Source organism: Salmo salar, chromosome ssa21 (assembly GCF_905237065.1).
Source record: "Salmo salar chromosome ssa21, Ssal_v3.1, whole genome shotgun sequence".
In the NCBI taxonomy this organism is placed as follows: Eukaryota; Metazoa; Chordata; class Actinopteri; order Salmoniformes; family Salmonidae; genus Salmo; species Salmo salar.
This window is the reverse complement of record NC_059462.1, coordinates 13294692-13310015: the sequence shown is the minus strand read 5'-3', so window position 1 is coordinate 13310015 and position 15324 is coordinate 13294692. Positions and strand designations below refer to the sequence as shown.

The 15324-nt window shown below is 41.8% G+C and overlaps 1 protein-coding gene across 2 annotated transcripts in view; it reads left to right on the top strand.

Moving 5' to 3' along the window:
* Nucleotides 1-15324, top strand: part of LOC106581831 (kalirin) — a 289877-nt gene that overhangs the window by 109447 nt on the left and 165106 nt on the right. For both annotated transcript variants that reach the window (XM_014164228.2, XM_014164230.2), the window contains exons 4-5: nucleotides 8580-8772; nucleotides 10213-10725. In XM_014164228.2, coding sequence (XP_014019703.1) covers nucleotides 8580-8772; nucleotides 10213-10725 — 706 coding nt within the window. The remainder of the gene's footprint in view (nucleotides 1-8579; nucleotides 8773-10212; nucleotides 10726-15324) is intronic.

Sequence of the window (15324 nt, the reverse complement as noted above, 5' to 3'; positions counted from 1 at the left end):
CCGGAGAGGGAGTATACGTGACAGTACCCCCTCCCCAATGTGCGGCTCCAGGACGCCGTCAAAGGGGACGAACCCGGGGATCAGGAGCGGACCGGTCACCCCTGCTGATGCACTAGAACCTGTAACGCCAGCTGAGGCACGGAAATCTGTCGAGTCAGCTGGAGCGTGGGAACCGGACAGATTGGTTGAGGCAGGGGAGCCTGGCGATCTGGTTGAGGCACGAGAACCTGACGAGATGGCTGAGGCAGGGAAGCCTGGCGATCTGGTTGAGGCATGAGAGTTTGTAGCAGATCCCGGACCCGACGTCATTACTCTGACACAAAAAAATTAAATAAAAGAAACACTCTCTGATGCTTCCCTTTGGTGAGGTGTTATTCTGTAACGAGTGCGCTGAGAGTCGGGAAGCAAGTTCAGGGAGTGAGTGTTTTAATAAATGAAAGAAACAATGAAAACAAAACACAAACAACGCACCAACATGAAAACAGAGTCAATAACACCTGAGGAAAGAACCAAGGGGAGTGACAGATATAGGGAGATAATCAAGGAGGTGATGGAGTCCAGGTGAGTGTCATGAAGCGCAGGTGCGCGAGACGATGGTGACAGGTGTGCGGGAGGTTAGGCTGCTCGGCCCAACAGTCAAGAGTGTTGGGTTGACTAGTCTCATTATTGCAATAATTTATCGATATTAAATAAAGATGATTGTTTGAAGAAATGACAAAGTCTCTCTCAGTATGAATTTCCACAACAAAACATTCTAAGAATGTTATGTAAAACATATACATTACGTTCTCAGCATCAACAAAACTACCTCTATCTTGTTAAGTGTGTTCAGGTGTGTTGGCCGGGCCCATTAATTGGCCACAGCTGATCTGATTTGCATATGTAATTTTAAGCAAAAATTGTAAAAAAAAAGGGTACGGTCCTTAACAGGCTGACTACACCGCTCGCATCGCGTGCGCAAGCGTCGCAAAATACATTTTGAAATCTATATTATTCAATTATTGCACCCACACTGCTTGTGTGCGCCAACGAGTGTCTGCGTTGCCAAGGGCTAAAATAGACCTCTGTTCTATTTGTGATGCAGATCGCGCTGCAAGTCCTACCTCTCTCATCTCCTCATTGGTTTATAGAAGCAGGTACCCACGTGCCATCTCCTCATTGGTTAACCCACGTGGGTGACAAAGACGAACGAGGTCGGTGGCGGTAATGCACCTAATTTATGAAAGTTTCCAACCGCAATATAAAGTCCAGAGAAGAAAAAGCCTGGAAGGAGGAGAGATGACTAGAAACGATTCGGTTGACCGTTTTGTGTGGATTAATTGTCGGAGTAGAGGACCTTGTGCATTTCAGATAAAATACGCACAATGGTGGACACGCGCCGCCGGTGTAAGAGGGTAATGAGTGATTGTTTCCTTTGACATGGGGACTGTTTGAATAGACTAAAATGAACAACTTTGTATGAGTTAAACAAACAAAAAAAAACATAGCATGCTATCTCCATCCTGTTGGCGCAGGGGACTAATCCATGGATAGAGAACAGAAGATCATAGGTTTGAATTTCACTGACGCCATGCCACAATAACAAATAAATGTGTTTGAATGATTAATGCCTAAGTAAATGAATTTCCATGCGTCCTATCTGTGCTTGGACTTCAAGACAGTTAACCGAAACTAAGCTTGAGGTGTTATTAAAAGTCTCATTGAAACATGTCCTCAGATCATTCTTTAATTACCTTCAAATAACCTAGAACGTTAATAAAACCTCCCAGTAAACCATTCAGGGAACCATAGTAAAACGTTCTCAGAACCTCCCTGCAACTTACTTTCCAAGAACAGGCAAATGTTCACTTCTGTTCTCAGAACGTTAAGAAAACGTTCTGAGGAAACTTATGGTCATTAAACCTTTTTGTGAACTACTGAAAGATCCATTACTGTTATGTTTTAAGTACTCAAATATAAATGGCAAGCTGTTGGACACACAAAAAGTGGGACTGATCTCTCTCTACTGAAGCAGGAGCCAGGGGGGCTGAAACACAATTATGATACGTGTACTATATTATGGATTGGGTCTCTAAAAGCACAAATGTTAAATTACCATGTGGTCTCCCGATTTAAAAGGGGCGGATGGTGAAGTTGACGTGTTTTGGTGTACGTATCCCAGAAAAGTTTAGCGTTCTTGCAACTATTAACTTGGATAGAAAACTTAGCAAAATAGAATCTTGAAACCGTGGAGGGAAACACCTATCCATTTAGGGGAAGATTACCCTTTATTTAATTATCTAGTGATATCACAGTTTACATATTTATTCATGGCTCTACCAACTCCAGGAGAATCCTTTTTCGAATCATGTAAAAATAAATATTTCACTTTATTTGAAATGGCAAACCAGATGAAGTTAAACAAGTATATTTATATAATGAACATGAGTTTGGAGTGTATTGACAATAGACCCCTGTTTAAAGTATCATCCCTTTTCAATGAAGTCATACAGAGTTGGCTACAATTCAAATTTCATCCTCCAGAAAAGGCAGATCTTATATTACAGCAAATAATATGGCTAAATTCCAATGTACTGATAGAGAAAAAAACGATTTTCTTGGAATAAATGTAAAAAGAACGGTATAATACTTATGAAGGACATTGTAAACAAGGACGGTAAATGTGTCACTCAAGCAACTAACAGTCAAATCCAATCAAATGTTGTTAGTCACATGCGCCGAATACAACCTTACAGTGAAACGCTTACTTACAAGCCCATAACACACAATGCAGTATAAAAAATATGAATAAGAATGAGAAATTAAAGGAACAAATAATTCAAGAGCAACAGTAAAATAACAATAGCGAAACTATGTACAGGGGGTACCGGTACAGAGTCAATGTGCGGGGGCACCAGTTAGTCGAGGTAATTGAAGTAATATGTACATGTAGGTAGAGTTATTAAAGTGACTACGCATTGATAATAAGAGAGTAGCAGCGGCATAAAAGAGGGGGTGGGGGGGCAATGCAAATAGCCTGGGTAGCCATTTGATTAGATGTTCAGGAATATTATGGCTTGGGGGTAGAAGCTGTTTAGAAGCCTCTTGGACCAAGACATGGTGCTCCGGTACTGCTTGCCGTGCGGTAGCAGAGAGAACATTCTATGACTAGGGTGGCTGGAGTGTTTGACAATTTTTAGGACCTTCCTCTGACACCACCTGGTATAGAGGTCCTGGGTGGCAGGAAGCTTGGCCCCAGTGATGTACTGGGCCGTACGCACTACCCTCTGTACTGCCTTGCTGTCGGAGGCCGAGCAGTTGCCATTCCAGGCAGTGATGCAACTGTAGAACCTTTTGAGGATCTGAGGACCCATGCCAAATCTTTGCAGTCTCCTGAGGGGGAATAGGTTCTGTTGTGCCCTCTTCATGACTGTCTTGGTGTGTTTGGACCATGTTAGTTTGTTGGTGATGTGGACACCAAGAAACTTGAAGCTCTCAACCTGCTCCACTACAGCCCAATCGATGAGAATGGGGACGTGCTCGGTCCTCCTTTTCCTGTAGTACACAATCATCTCCTTTGTCTTGATCACGTTGAGGGAGAGGTTGTTGGAAGTGTATGCTAAATACAAAATTATAACCAACTCATTGTGGTTCTGCCACAAAATTGGAAGAGATAATTACTTAAAGAAAATAAAGAATTAGTCTGCCTGCCACCCATAACAAATCATAAATGGCTTAAAAAGATTACTATAAGTAAAAAAAAATGTATCAGTTTCACTTAAAGCCAAAAGGTTTGACAGCAATGTTGTATAAAATTAAAGCCAGTAGCGAACAGATCTTTAATGTCCCAATACCTTGGCATCGGGTCTATGAACTGATATAGAAAACAACAATTGACAGACTAATCCATTCATTTCAATTTAAGCTATTATATAAAATACTTGCTACTAAAATTATGCTCAATCGCTGACTTTTTTTTGTCAGTTCCAGGAATGGTTGTTACAGGGCCGTCAGAAAGTATTCACACCCCTTGACTCTTTCCCCAAAAATGTTTTTTACAGCCTGAATTTAAAATTGATTAAATTGAGATTTTGTGTCACTGGCCTACACACAATAACCCATAATCTCAAAGTGGAATGATGTTTACATTTTATTTTTTGCAATTTAATAAAAACGGAAAAATCTTGATTCAGCCTCTTTGTTATGTTAAGCCTAAATAAGTTTAGGAGTAAAAATGTGCTTAACAAGTCACATAATAAGTTGCATGGACTCACTCTTTGTGAAATTATAGTGTTTAACATGATTTTTGAATGACTACTGTACCTCATCTTTGCACCCCACACATACAGATAATTGTAAGGTCCCTCAGTCGAGCAGTGAATTTCAAACCACAACAACCAGGGAGATTTTCCAATGCCTCGCAAAGAAGGGCACCTATTGGTAGATGGGTAAAAACAAAAGCAGACATTGAATATCCCTTTTAAGCATGGTGAAGTTATTAATTAATTACTCTTTGGATGGTGTATCAATACATCCATTCACTACAAAGAAACAGGCGTCCTTGCTAATTCAGTTGCCAATGGTGACTTTAAAACAGTTACACAGTTTAATGGCTAACCTAATTGACAGAGTGAAAAGAAGGAAGCCTCTACAGAATACAAATATTCATAAACTTCATATTTTCAAGCACGGTGTTGGCTGCATCATTTTATGTGTATGCTTGTTATTGGCAAGGACTAGGGAGGATAAAAAGAAACAGAATGGAGCTAAGCATAGGCCAAATCCTAGAGGAAAACCTGCTTTAGTCTGCTTTCCACCAGACACTGCGAGTCAAATTTACCTTTCAGCAGAACAATAACCTAAAACCAAATGTTAAATATCCATTGTTGCTTACCAAGAAGACATGGAATGTTCCTGAGTGGCCTAGTTACAGTTTTGACTTAAATTGGCCTGAAAATCTATGAAAGGACTTGAAAATGGCTGTCTAGCAATGATCAACAACCAACTTGACAGAGCTTGAAGGAATGGTGGATTGGCCACTGTGGTTGAAAATCTAGCACTTGCAGAAAGAGGAAATTAGGAATATATGTATAATTATTTAACTGCATGTACCGTACAAGTGAGCGAAAATAGCTGTAAGTAGCAGTAGATGTATTGTTGTCTGTTAATTTATTGCAATCAGGGTAGGGTTGGGGGGGTGTGTGATATATATACACACACACTTGAAGTCGGACTATTTACATACACCAATCCACAAACTATAGTTTTGGCAAGTCGGTTAGGACATCTACTTTGTGCATGACAAGTATTTTTTCCAACAATTGTTTACAGACAGATTATTTCACTGTATCACAATTCCAGTGGGTCAGAAGTTTACATACACTAAGTTGACTGTGCCTTTAAACAGCTTGGAAAATTGCAGAAAATGATGTCATGGCATTAGCAGCTTCTGATAGGCTAATTGACATCATTTGAGTCAATTGGAGGTGTACCTGTGGATGTATTTCAAGGCCTACCTTCAAACTCTGCCTCTTTGCTTGACATCATGGGAAAATCAAAAGAAATCAGCCAAGACCTCCGAAAAAAAATTGTAGACCTCACAAGTCTGGTTCATCCTTGGGAGCAATTTCCAAATGCTTGAAGGTACCATGTTCATCTGTACAAACAATAGTATGCAAGTATAAACACCATGGGACCACGCAGCCGTCATACTGCTCAGGTAGGAGACGCGTTCTGTCTCCTAGAGATGAATGTACTTTGGTGTGAAAAGTGCAAATCAATCCCAGAACAACAGCAAAGGACCTTGTGAAGACGCTGGAGGAAACGGGTACAAAAGTATCTATATCCACAGTAAAACGAGTCCTATATCGACATAACCTGAAAGGCCGCTCAGCAAGGAAGAAGCTACTGCTCCAAAACCGCCACAGAAATGCCAGACTACAGTTTGCAACTGCACATGGGGACAAAGATCGTACTTTTTGGAGAAATGTACTCTGGTCTGATGAAACAAAAATATAACTGTTTGGCCATAATGACCATCATTATGTTTGGAGGAAAAAGGACGAGGCTTGCAAGCCCAAAAACACCATCCCAACCGTAAAGCACAGGGGTGGCAGCATGATGTTGTCGGGGTGCTTTGCTGCAGGAGGGACTGGTGCACTTCACAAAATAATTGGCATCATGAGGAAGAAAATTATGTGGATATATTGAAGCAAACTCTCAAGAAATCAGTCAGGAAGTTAATGCTTTGGTCGCAAATGGGTCTTCCAAATGGACAATGACCCCAAGCATACTTCCAAAATTGTGGCAAAATGGCTTAAGGACAACAGAGTCAAGGTATTGGAGTGGCCATCCAATGCCCTGACCTCAATCCTATAGAACATTTGTGGGCAGAACTGAAAAAGTGTGTGCGAGCAAGGAGGCCTACAAACCTGACTCTGTTACACCAGCTCTGTCAAGAGGAATGGGCCAAAATTCAACTTATTGTGGGAAGCTTGTTTAAGGCTACCCAAAACGTTTGACCCAAGTTAAACACTTTGAAGGAAATGCTACCAAATACTAATTGAGTGTATGTAAACTTCTGACCCACTGGGAATGTGATGAAAGAAATTAAAGCAGAAATAAATCACTCTACTACTATTCTCACATTTCACATTCTTAAAATAAAGTGGTGATCCTAACTGACCTAAGACAGGGAATTTTTACTAGGATTAAATGTCAAAAATTGTGAAAAACTGAGTTTAAAAGTAGTTGGCTAAGGTGTATGTAAACCTCTGACTTCAACTGTATATATATAAAAAGGGGGGTTAAACATTTGGCAAACAATTATATTCATAGAACTGTAAATCTAGCTGCAATATTAAAGCTGATCTTCATTCCCAAAACCAATAGGAAACCAAAAATGTACTTTCCCACAACTTCCAAGGAACCAAATGTGCTACCTGGTGATTCAGTTGCCCTGCTCGCTGGGTAGTTGAAGTGTTCCCATTTTGGACCATTTTACGTGTCTGAAGGTACAAACTCCGCCTACCCTACTAGCTGGAAAACAGTGTCTTGTCTCAGCGGAGGGAAGGAGATCTGAGGGATGGTGAGAGGCAGCCTCTCCACTGCTCTCTCTCTCTCTCCCTCCTTTTGCTGAGAGACTGACCATCAGTCCAGTAAAATATGCAATTTATGCTCAAGTAATACAACAAGGGACCAGTGTGATCATACACCTCAAGTTTTAAAATATAATTTTAAAATGGTCTGAGAAGAACCACATTGGCAGGGCAATTCAAGCATTGCCAATATGCATTAATAATGTATTGGGCCTATAGCCTACTGCACAATCCTCATTGCTACATAACTGCTTTTAGTAGGTTGTTAATGTTGCATAGGCTTACATTTGTTAAGTCATGTTTTTTTTTTTTTTATGTCGGCTCAGAAAAGGTTGGTGACCTCTGGGGAAGGAGATGCTTCATGTAATAAAAGGTGCATCCCAAATGGCACCCTATTCCCTATATAGTCCTATGGGCCCTGGTCAAAAGTATTGCACTAAATAGGGAATAAGGATCCATTTGGGATGCAGACATTTTCAATTGTTTGTCCCCCAGTCTTCCAGCACAAAACGATGTGGAGAGGATCATATTAATTCCAGAAGTAGGGGAGGCTTGAGGAGGAGGGCATGTGGCGGGCCAAAGCAATTACAGGTTATTTTTATCTTCCAATCACAGTGAAGTGCTTTCAAAGCATCGGGACCTAAGAATAAACCATTAATATTATTTCAGCCTCATAACCTGTTAGAAAAGTGGGGCCTTTCGTTATGGGGGGGTTTAAACGAGAATCCCAACAAATAAGCCTACTACATCTAAAGAAGACATGCCCAGGAGGAGAGAATGAGATACGTGTGTGATTGTCTATTATTTGTATGATGATCCAGAATGAAAGAGCTTAACGTTGATGACAGGCTTGTCAGAGAGTTAGAATCGTGGAAGCTAATCATCAATCTGAAGGTCGAACCAGGGGGCTAGCTTAAAACAAGTCCAATTGAATAGCTCTTGTCATTTAGTCACAGCAGTTAAAATAGTTCCGATGGTGTAATGGCTTTAGCATCACCGTGGTTGGCTCAGAGTCCAGGGGAGTCAAGGGACCAATTCAGATCTAAATTGGCTGAAGGACATTAAGTAGGGCGTGTTGGAGGATAGTGTGGAGAGCCCCCCTAGCCCGACCCAGGCTCCCTTAGAGTGGGTGTGATGTGTAGGGCATGCTGCATACTAACGGTTGGTTCTCTCTCCCACCCTCACTCTCTCTCGCTCTCTCTCTCTCTCGCTTCACTCTCTTCACTCTCTCACTCTCTCTCTTTCTCGCTTCACTCTCTCTCTCTCTCTCTCTCTCTCTCTCTCTCTCTCTCTCTCTCGCTTCACTCTCTCTCTCTCTCGCTTCACTCTCTCTCTCTCTCTCTCGCTTCACTCTCTCTCTCTTCACTCTCTCTCTCTCTCTCTCTCTCGCTTCACTCTCTCTCTCTCTCTCTCTCTCTCTCTCTCGCTTCGCTCTCTCTCTCTCGCTCTCTCTCTCTCTCTCTCTCTCTCTCTCGCTTCGCTCTTTCATCTCATCTCTCCCAGTGAGGATGTGTGCAAGCGGGGCTTCACAGTGATCATTGATATGCGCGGTTCCAAGTGGGACCTGATCAAGCCTCTACTGAAGACCCTGCAGGAAGCTTTCTCTGCTGAGATCTGCGTGGCGCTCATCATCAAACCGGACAACTTCTGGCAGAAGCAGAAAACCAACTTTGGCAGTGCCAAGTTCACTTTTGAGGTAAGGGAGAGCTCAGATTGGGCAACAACTGAGCCTTGTTTTAGTTGGCATGTCTGGTTGCCCACTGTTAAAATATGTTATATTTCTCTAGTACAGGCATTTTCTCTAGTCAGCATGTCTGTTTTGATTATGGTGATTATGTATTTCATCCGGAGTTGAATAGCAAATATTTTATTGTGATGTTATCACAGGACTATAAGCACTACTTGACAACAGTTGTTAATTTTGGTCTGTCTCTAAAATGGACAGGGAGCACAGAGCCGTGTTTTCAAAGGAACTGGTGAGAAAAGAATGCGAAGAATGATTATCCCCCCCCACGATTTTCCCATATTCTCTGCATGTAATGCTGTACAGAAGTCAGCCATGAGTAGTGTGCTAGGTAGTGTGAGGTTAAGCTTACACCCCTCAGTCCTCCCCTTTCTCATTCCTACCCTCCACAGTGAACTGTAGTGCTAATGAGAAACAGAATATCTGCATTCCAAATGGCACCCTTGTCCCTGTATGCCTCTGGTCAAAAGTAGTGCTCTATATAGGGAATAGGGTGCCATTTGGGATGCGTCCAATGAAGCCTGTATATCTTTTGGCTGGGGTAACATCATGCGAACCTCTTGATTGTGTGCTGTTGAGCGGGTCGAGAGCGTCAAGTTCCTCAGTGTCCACATCACTAAGGAATTAACATGGGTCACACACGCCAACACAGTTGCAAATTATTTTCAGTAGGCTGAAAAGATTTGGCATGGGCCCTCAGATCCTCCAAAAGTTCTACAGCTGCACCATTGAGAGCATCTTGACTGGCTGCATCACCGCTTGGTATGGCAACTGCTTGGTATCTGACCACAAGGCACTACAGAGGGTAGTTCGTACGGCGTAGTACATCGCTGGGGCCGAGCTTCCTGACATCCAGGACCTCTATACCAGGCGGTGTCAGAGGAAGGCCCTAAAAATTGTCAAAGACTCCAGCTACCCAAGTCATAGACTGTTCTCTCTGCTACCGCACGGCAAGCGGTACTGATGCACCAAGCGTGGAACCAAATGGACCCTGAACAGCTTCTACCCCCAAGCCATAAGACTGCTAAATAGTTAACCAAATAGCAACCCAGACTATCTACATTGACTCCCCTTTGCACTAACTCTTTTGACTCACCACATATGCTGCTGCTAATGTTTTATCACTTTACCCCTACCTATATGTACATATCTACCTCAATGATCTCGTACCCCTGCACATCGACTCGGTACTGGTACCCCTTGTATATAGCCAAGTTATTGTTGCTCATTGTGTATTTATTCCTTGTGTTATCTTTCTATTATTTTTCTGTTTTTCTCTCTGCATTGTTGGGAAGGGCCCCCGTAAGTAAGCATTTCCCTGTTTGTCTACACCTGTTGTTTACGAAGCAGGTGACAAATAACACTTGATTTGATTTTGATTTAATTTGACAGACTAGCATGGTGTCAGTGGAGGGCCTGACTAAATTGGTGGACCCGTCCCAGCTGACAGACGACTTTGAGGGCTCTCTGGAGTACAACCACGAGGAGTGGATGGATCTGCGCGTGGCCCTGGAGGAGTTCATGGGCTCGGCTGTGCACCTCCTCTCCCGCCTGGAGGACCTTCAGGAGCTGCTGGCCAAGAAGGAGTTCCCGGTGGACGTGGAGGGCTCCCGGCGGCTCATTGACGAGCACACGCAGCTCAAGAAGAAGGTGATGAAGGCTCCCGTGGAGGAGCTGGACAGGGAGGGCCAGAGGCTGCTTCAGTGTATCCGTTCTAGTGACGGGTTTTCTGGGAGGAACTGCATCTCGGGTAGCGCTGACTTCCAGAGCGTGGTGCCTAAGATCGCCAGCCTGCTGGACAAGCTGCACTCCACCAGACAGCACCTGCACCAGATGTGGCACGTCCGCAAGCTCAAGCTGGACCAGTGTTTCCAGCTCCGCCTCTTTGAGCAGGACGCAGAGAAGGTGAGTGACCAAGCTCAGAGGTCTAGAAACATTCACAATAAAACCATTTCTGCTGAGTTGATCTCTGAATTGAAAATCTTTATGTCCATTGAAATATTTTATGGACTTTTGTCTTTAACTCTTGGTTAAAAACGTGCAACTCTAAGTAAAATGACAAACAAAACATTGATCTATATCATGTTGTCTGATCTGACAACAATGATCTCTGCTAACAGAATAACAAAAATGAACCCACAGTACATTAAATACACTGGTGATTTGATGTTCATAATATAATATGCATGGCGTTTACCTAGTAAGACCATTCTAATTGCCAAACGTGTGCCTTGTGTACAGTAAGGCAGACAAATGTTTACATGGAATGTATATTAAAAGGTTGCAAACTGATTGAGAGGTTTTTTGCATATAAATATCCCTGAACCTTGGATACAAATATTTATCCTAGAGACACATTGTGAAAGTCCTCAGTATGACAGCGATTAACAAACTTTGGGCTAGATGTTATTTGAGGTCTAGGGTGCATCCCAAATGGCCCTCAATCCCCTCCTATATATAGTGCAATACTTTTGACCAGAGCCCTCTGGGCCCTGTTTCTCTGTTTATATGGAGGGCCTGAATACATAAACGCTGGCATTTTGTTTATTTATTTGAAACGCATATTAAATGGGATATAATAACAGCCTGTGCTTTTAGAAGGATATGTGCTTTTACAAGATTTTGAAAAAACAGAACAGTTCAGTACCTCATTCCCGAGATGCTATTTTAGGGAATAAACATGTATTTTGCCCACTTTTCCAATTTGTGAGGTATTTTTAAGTGTGTATTAAAAACTATTTATTCTCCTCTACGCACACATCTCCCTTGACAATGGCAGTAATGTTGTCCAGATGAATCCAAAGGTATATGTAATAATTTCATAATCATTTTTTAGGTCATTTTTTTGTTTTTAAAGGAAAACCTCATATTGCCTAAATACCCCAAAACTCATTAGGAATAACACAACAACAACAATATGACCTCATGTTAGGACCTATATAACTCTGGCAAGGTCAGAGACGCAGGTGAGCCTGCATGAAAAGGTGGTTGTATTTAGATGACAATGATAATCACACTTTCAAAACAATGTTTTACATGGCCAAGTCATCTGCCGTTTCTCAATGCAACCTGACAAATGAACTAAAACAAATAAACTACAGTAAAATGGCCACACAGCTAGTGTATACAGAGAGAAAGGAAGAAAAATAGCATTCCCCTAACCATGCAATGTTCCCTCCAAGCCTTCAAGCCCACACTCCCCCCAATATACCCTACAATGATGAAGTAGTAGGCCAATGCCTGCTGGATTCTAGACAAAGGCCTTCATTTGGATAAGTGCAGTCAGTCCCTTTTCTAATGACAGTGGAGCCCCATGGTGCCTCTGATGATTAGGCCAGGCCCAGATAAAGATTAATTTCCCTGGGGACAATGCCAATTAAGGCCTGGCACACATACTCTGTCTGTCCCTCCATGCGTCCTCTCCAATTGGTCTGTGATTGGTTACGAACACGGCACTAACAATGTGTTACACAACGCACAGTCTAACAGGATAGCTAAGCTCAGATTCCATAAGACTATTTTAATTCGTATCCGACCGAGCACTTGGACAGTCATAGTAGCGTTTGTGGTTGCACACCTGCACTCCAGCCATTTGAACAGTGATTGTAAACACTGAGCACATTATAACAGGGCACCTTTGAAGCTCAAGCATTAATAAGGGTATTTTTTTTAACAACGAAATGAAATGGTCAGTGTGCAACCCCAGTAAAGACACTACAGATCTGTGTGGATCAAGATCAAAGGGAACAATAACAGACAGAGGGGAGGATAGAGGGGAGGATAGACATGTTTACTTTGTCCTCCTGGGAGGAGGTCCTCCATAATGACCTCATGTGCTCTCTTTGGCTTGCAAAGGGGACTTATTTTAACCAGGACCTATAGGTCGTTATCAGTAAAACGTCACAATAAGGTGCAGAGCGTTTCATTTGAATACTGGGGGGCTAGAAAAACCAAAACTCCACTAAAACCATTGATACCTGAGTGCAGTTTTTAAGGGATTGTTAAATAAATGTTAACTTTGGTTGTAATATTATCAGCATAGTCAGAACTAAGAAATGTTTGATTATTCCATGCAAAACAATTTAGCAGCAAATAACTACATGCTTTTCATGATCAGTAAACACCAATTGATGATGTAATTTCTGATATGTGAGGGTAGCCTCACGATATCTCTCAATATTGGCCACCATTAATTAGATATTTGAGTGACATAAAATTAAAGGGAACTCAAGTATGAGTGGTTTAGGTCAATTACCCATCCTTTGTGGGCTCTGCTTGACAAGCTACCAGTAGAAACTTTGTACAGTTGGCGAAACAGAGTGATAAGTAGACCTAATGTACTTTTTTCCAACCAACGTAGGCCTACCTAGTGAAGTTAGCTAACATTATCCCCTTTCAGCATTGTTTTTAAGCGCGTTTAATCCTGATTGCTGCTGACAGTCATGATAGACTACACTGACTGATGGACCATGTCAAATTGGCTAGCTAGCGAATAACAGATTACGTCAATATGGCTAGTTAACACGTTAACTTTCAGGGGATAAACTAGATGGTATTTGCTTGCCATCTATAGTGGTGATGACAGCAGTCAGACTGACTACTTTACAAGGACGAGGACTTGCCAACGCCAAGCACTTCCCAAAAACCTAATCTCTGGTGAAGCAAGCTAAACGACACGTTGTTTGCTTAGCTAGCTAGCTAGCTACATGCCAAATGGACAGTCTACCCTACGTATCTGAAAATACATGATCAATTAATGTTTACTGATCATGAAAAGTATGTAGTTACTTGTTGTATAACTCTGATGATAGAGCTAAATGTTGGAATAATCGGAAATGTATAGCTCTGACTATGTTCATCAAGAGGTGATGATATTAAAACCAAATAGTTATAACATTTATTTTCAGTGGTGACTGTAGGACCTAGACCTTCAGAGGGACCAAAAATCTTCCAACATATTGTATCAAACAAAATAATTACAGAAAACATTGCATCACTTAATGCGCCCGACATTATATCTTCTGTCGTCAGTAGTCAGACCATTCTAATTCAGGTGAAGGAGGAGCAATACTTTTTGATGACATTATGAATGAATCGAACAGGCCTGGCCGCGCTTCAGGCTGCCGCACACACGGAGACAGAACCACCATGGGCACAACATGACACACAGCATCAAATAATGCACTGTTTACACAACTTATGGCACCAACGCCACTTTCACACTATCACCAATAGCGACAACAGTGTCAAATCAAAGGTGAAATGCTCATGTTGCTGAATGTACCGCGACTGTAATACCGTGGTGTTTAAGGACAGCCAATTTTTGTCAAACACATAGACACGGCTGACAGACAGGTGACAGCAGTCACACACAGCATCAAATAATGTTAAAGAATAAGCAGCCCATTCACTCCAGTAGGCCCCATGAAATCATACCAATACAAAAGCACAACCATTTCAAGTCCAAAATGAAGTTAACAAACTAGCTATTACTTCCCATTGCAAAAAAAAAAAATCACGTTCAGGAAAACTGACAGGTGATCTCAAGTTTAAATGCAACAATGTTTCACAGTCATTATTTTCCAAGATATAGCTAACATCAAGCGAGCTACAACAAAAACATTGTGCCACTCACCAGATGATGATCATTTGTAAACAAAGATTGAAAGTTAATCTTGAAAAGAGTGATGCTAACAAATTAGCAACATCATCCACCTTGAAGTTGATAACAGCTGCTTCTCTTGCGCTCCCTTGCGCTCTCCTAGGTTTTATGGCAGGCTACAACCTATTAGTGTATTACCGCCACCTACTCTATTGGCTGTTTATTACCCTCATATTATGAATTATTATTATTAAATGTTTGTTGTATTATGAATTCATTACCTCTTGCGCTCTCAGTGGTGACGTGTCTAGCCCTTTGAGAACAGTCCCACCCATTGCAGGTCAAAATGTGATTGGTTCATTCCACTGTCACTCCAAAATTCCGCTCTAATACAGTTGAATGGCAGAGGCCTTCTGTCCAGCTTCTGAAGGCCTAGCCAATGGCTGGCTGAGCTAGCTAGATTTTTCTAGCCAGAGACCACCGAAGAAAATGATTTGTTCTATTCAGTAATAACCCTTCTCATTCCAACACAAACCGAAGAGATGAAATCAGACAATTATTATAATTATTGTAAAGATCAAATAGAAATGCAAATGTTTTTGTTTTTTGTTTTATTTTTTAAAGGCCTAGAAGGCGCTGACGGTTCCCCACTGTTCAACAATTCCTTGAAAACGTCAGGTAGTTGTCAATGGTTTTAGCGCAGCTGGGGGTCTCCTTGCCCCCCAGCAGCCAAATCGAACGCGCTGCACCATATTGTGACGTTTTATTGATAAGCAATAGTGCGTATTCATGCCAAGGGAAGCCATGCTTCCCCAAAAATGTAACCATGAAAAAAACACAACATGTCATTACAATACAAAATAATGTAACTTTGGTCTCTCTGTGTTTCATACATTTCCTTC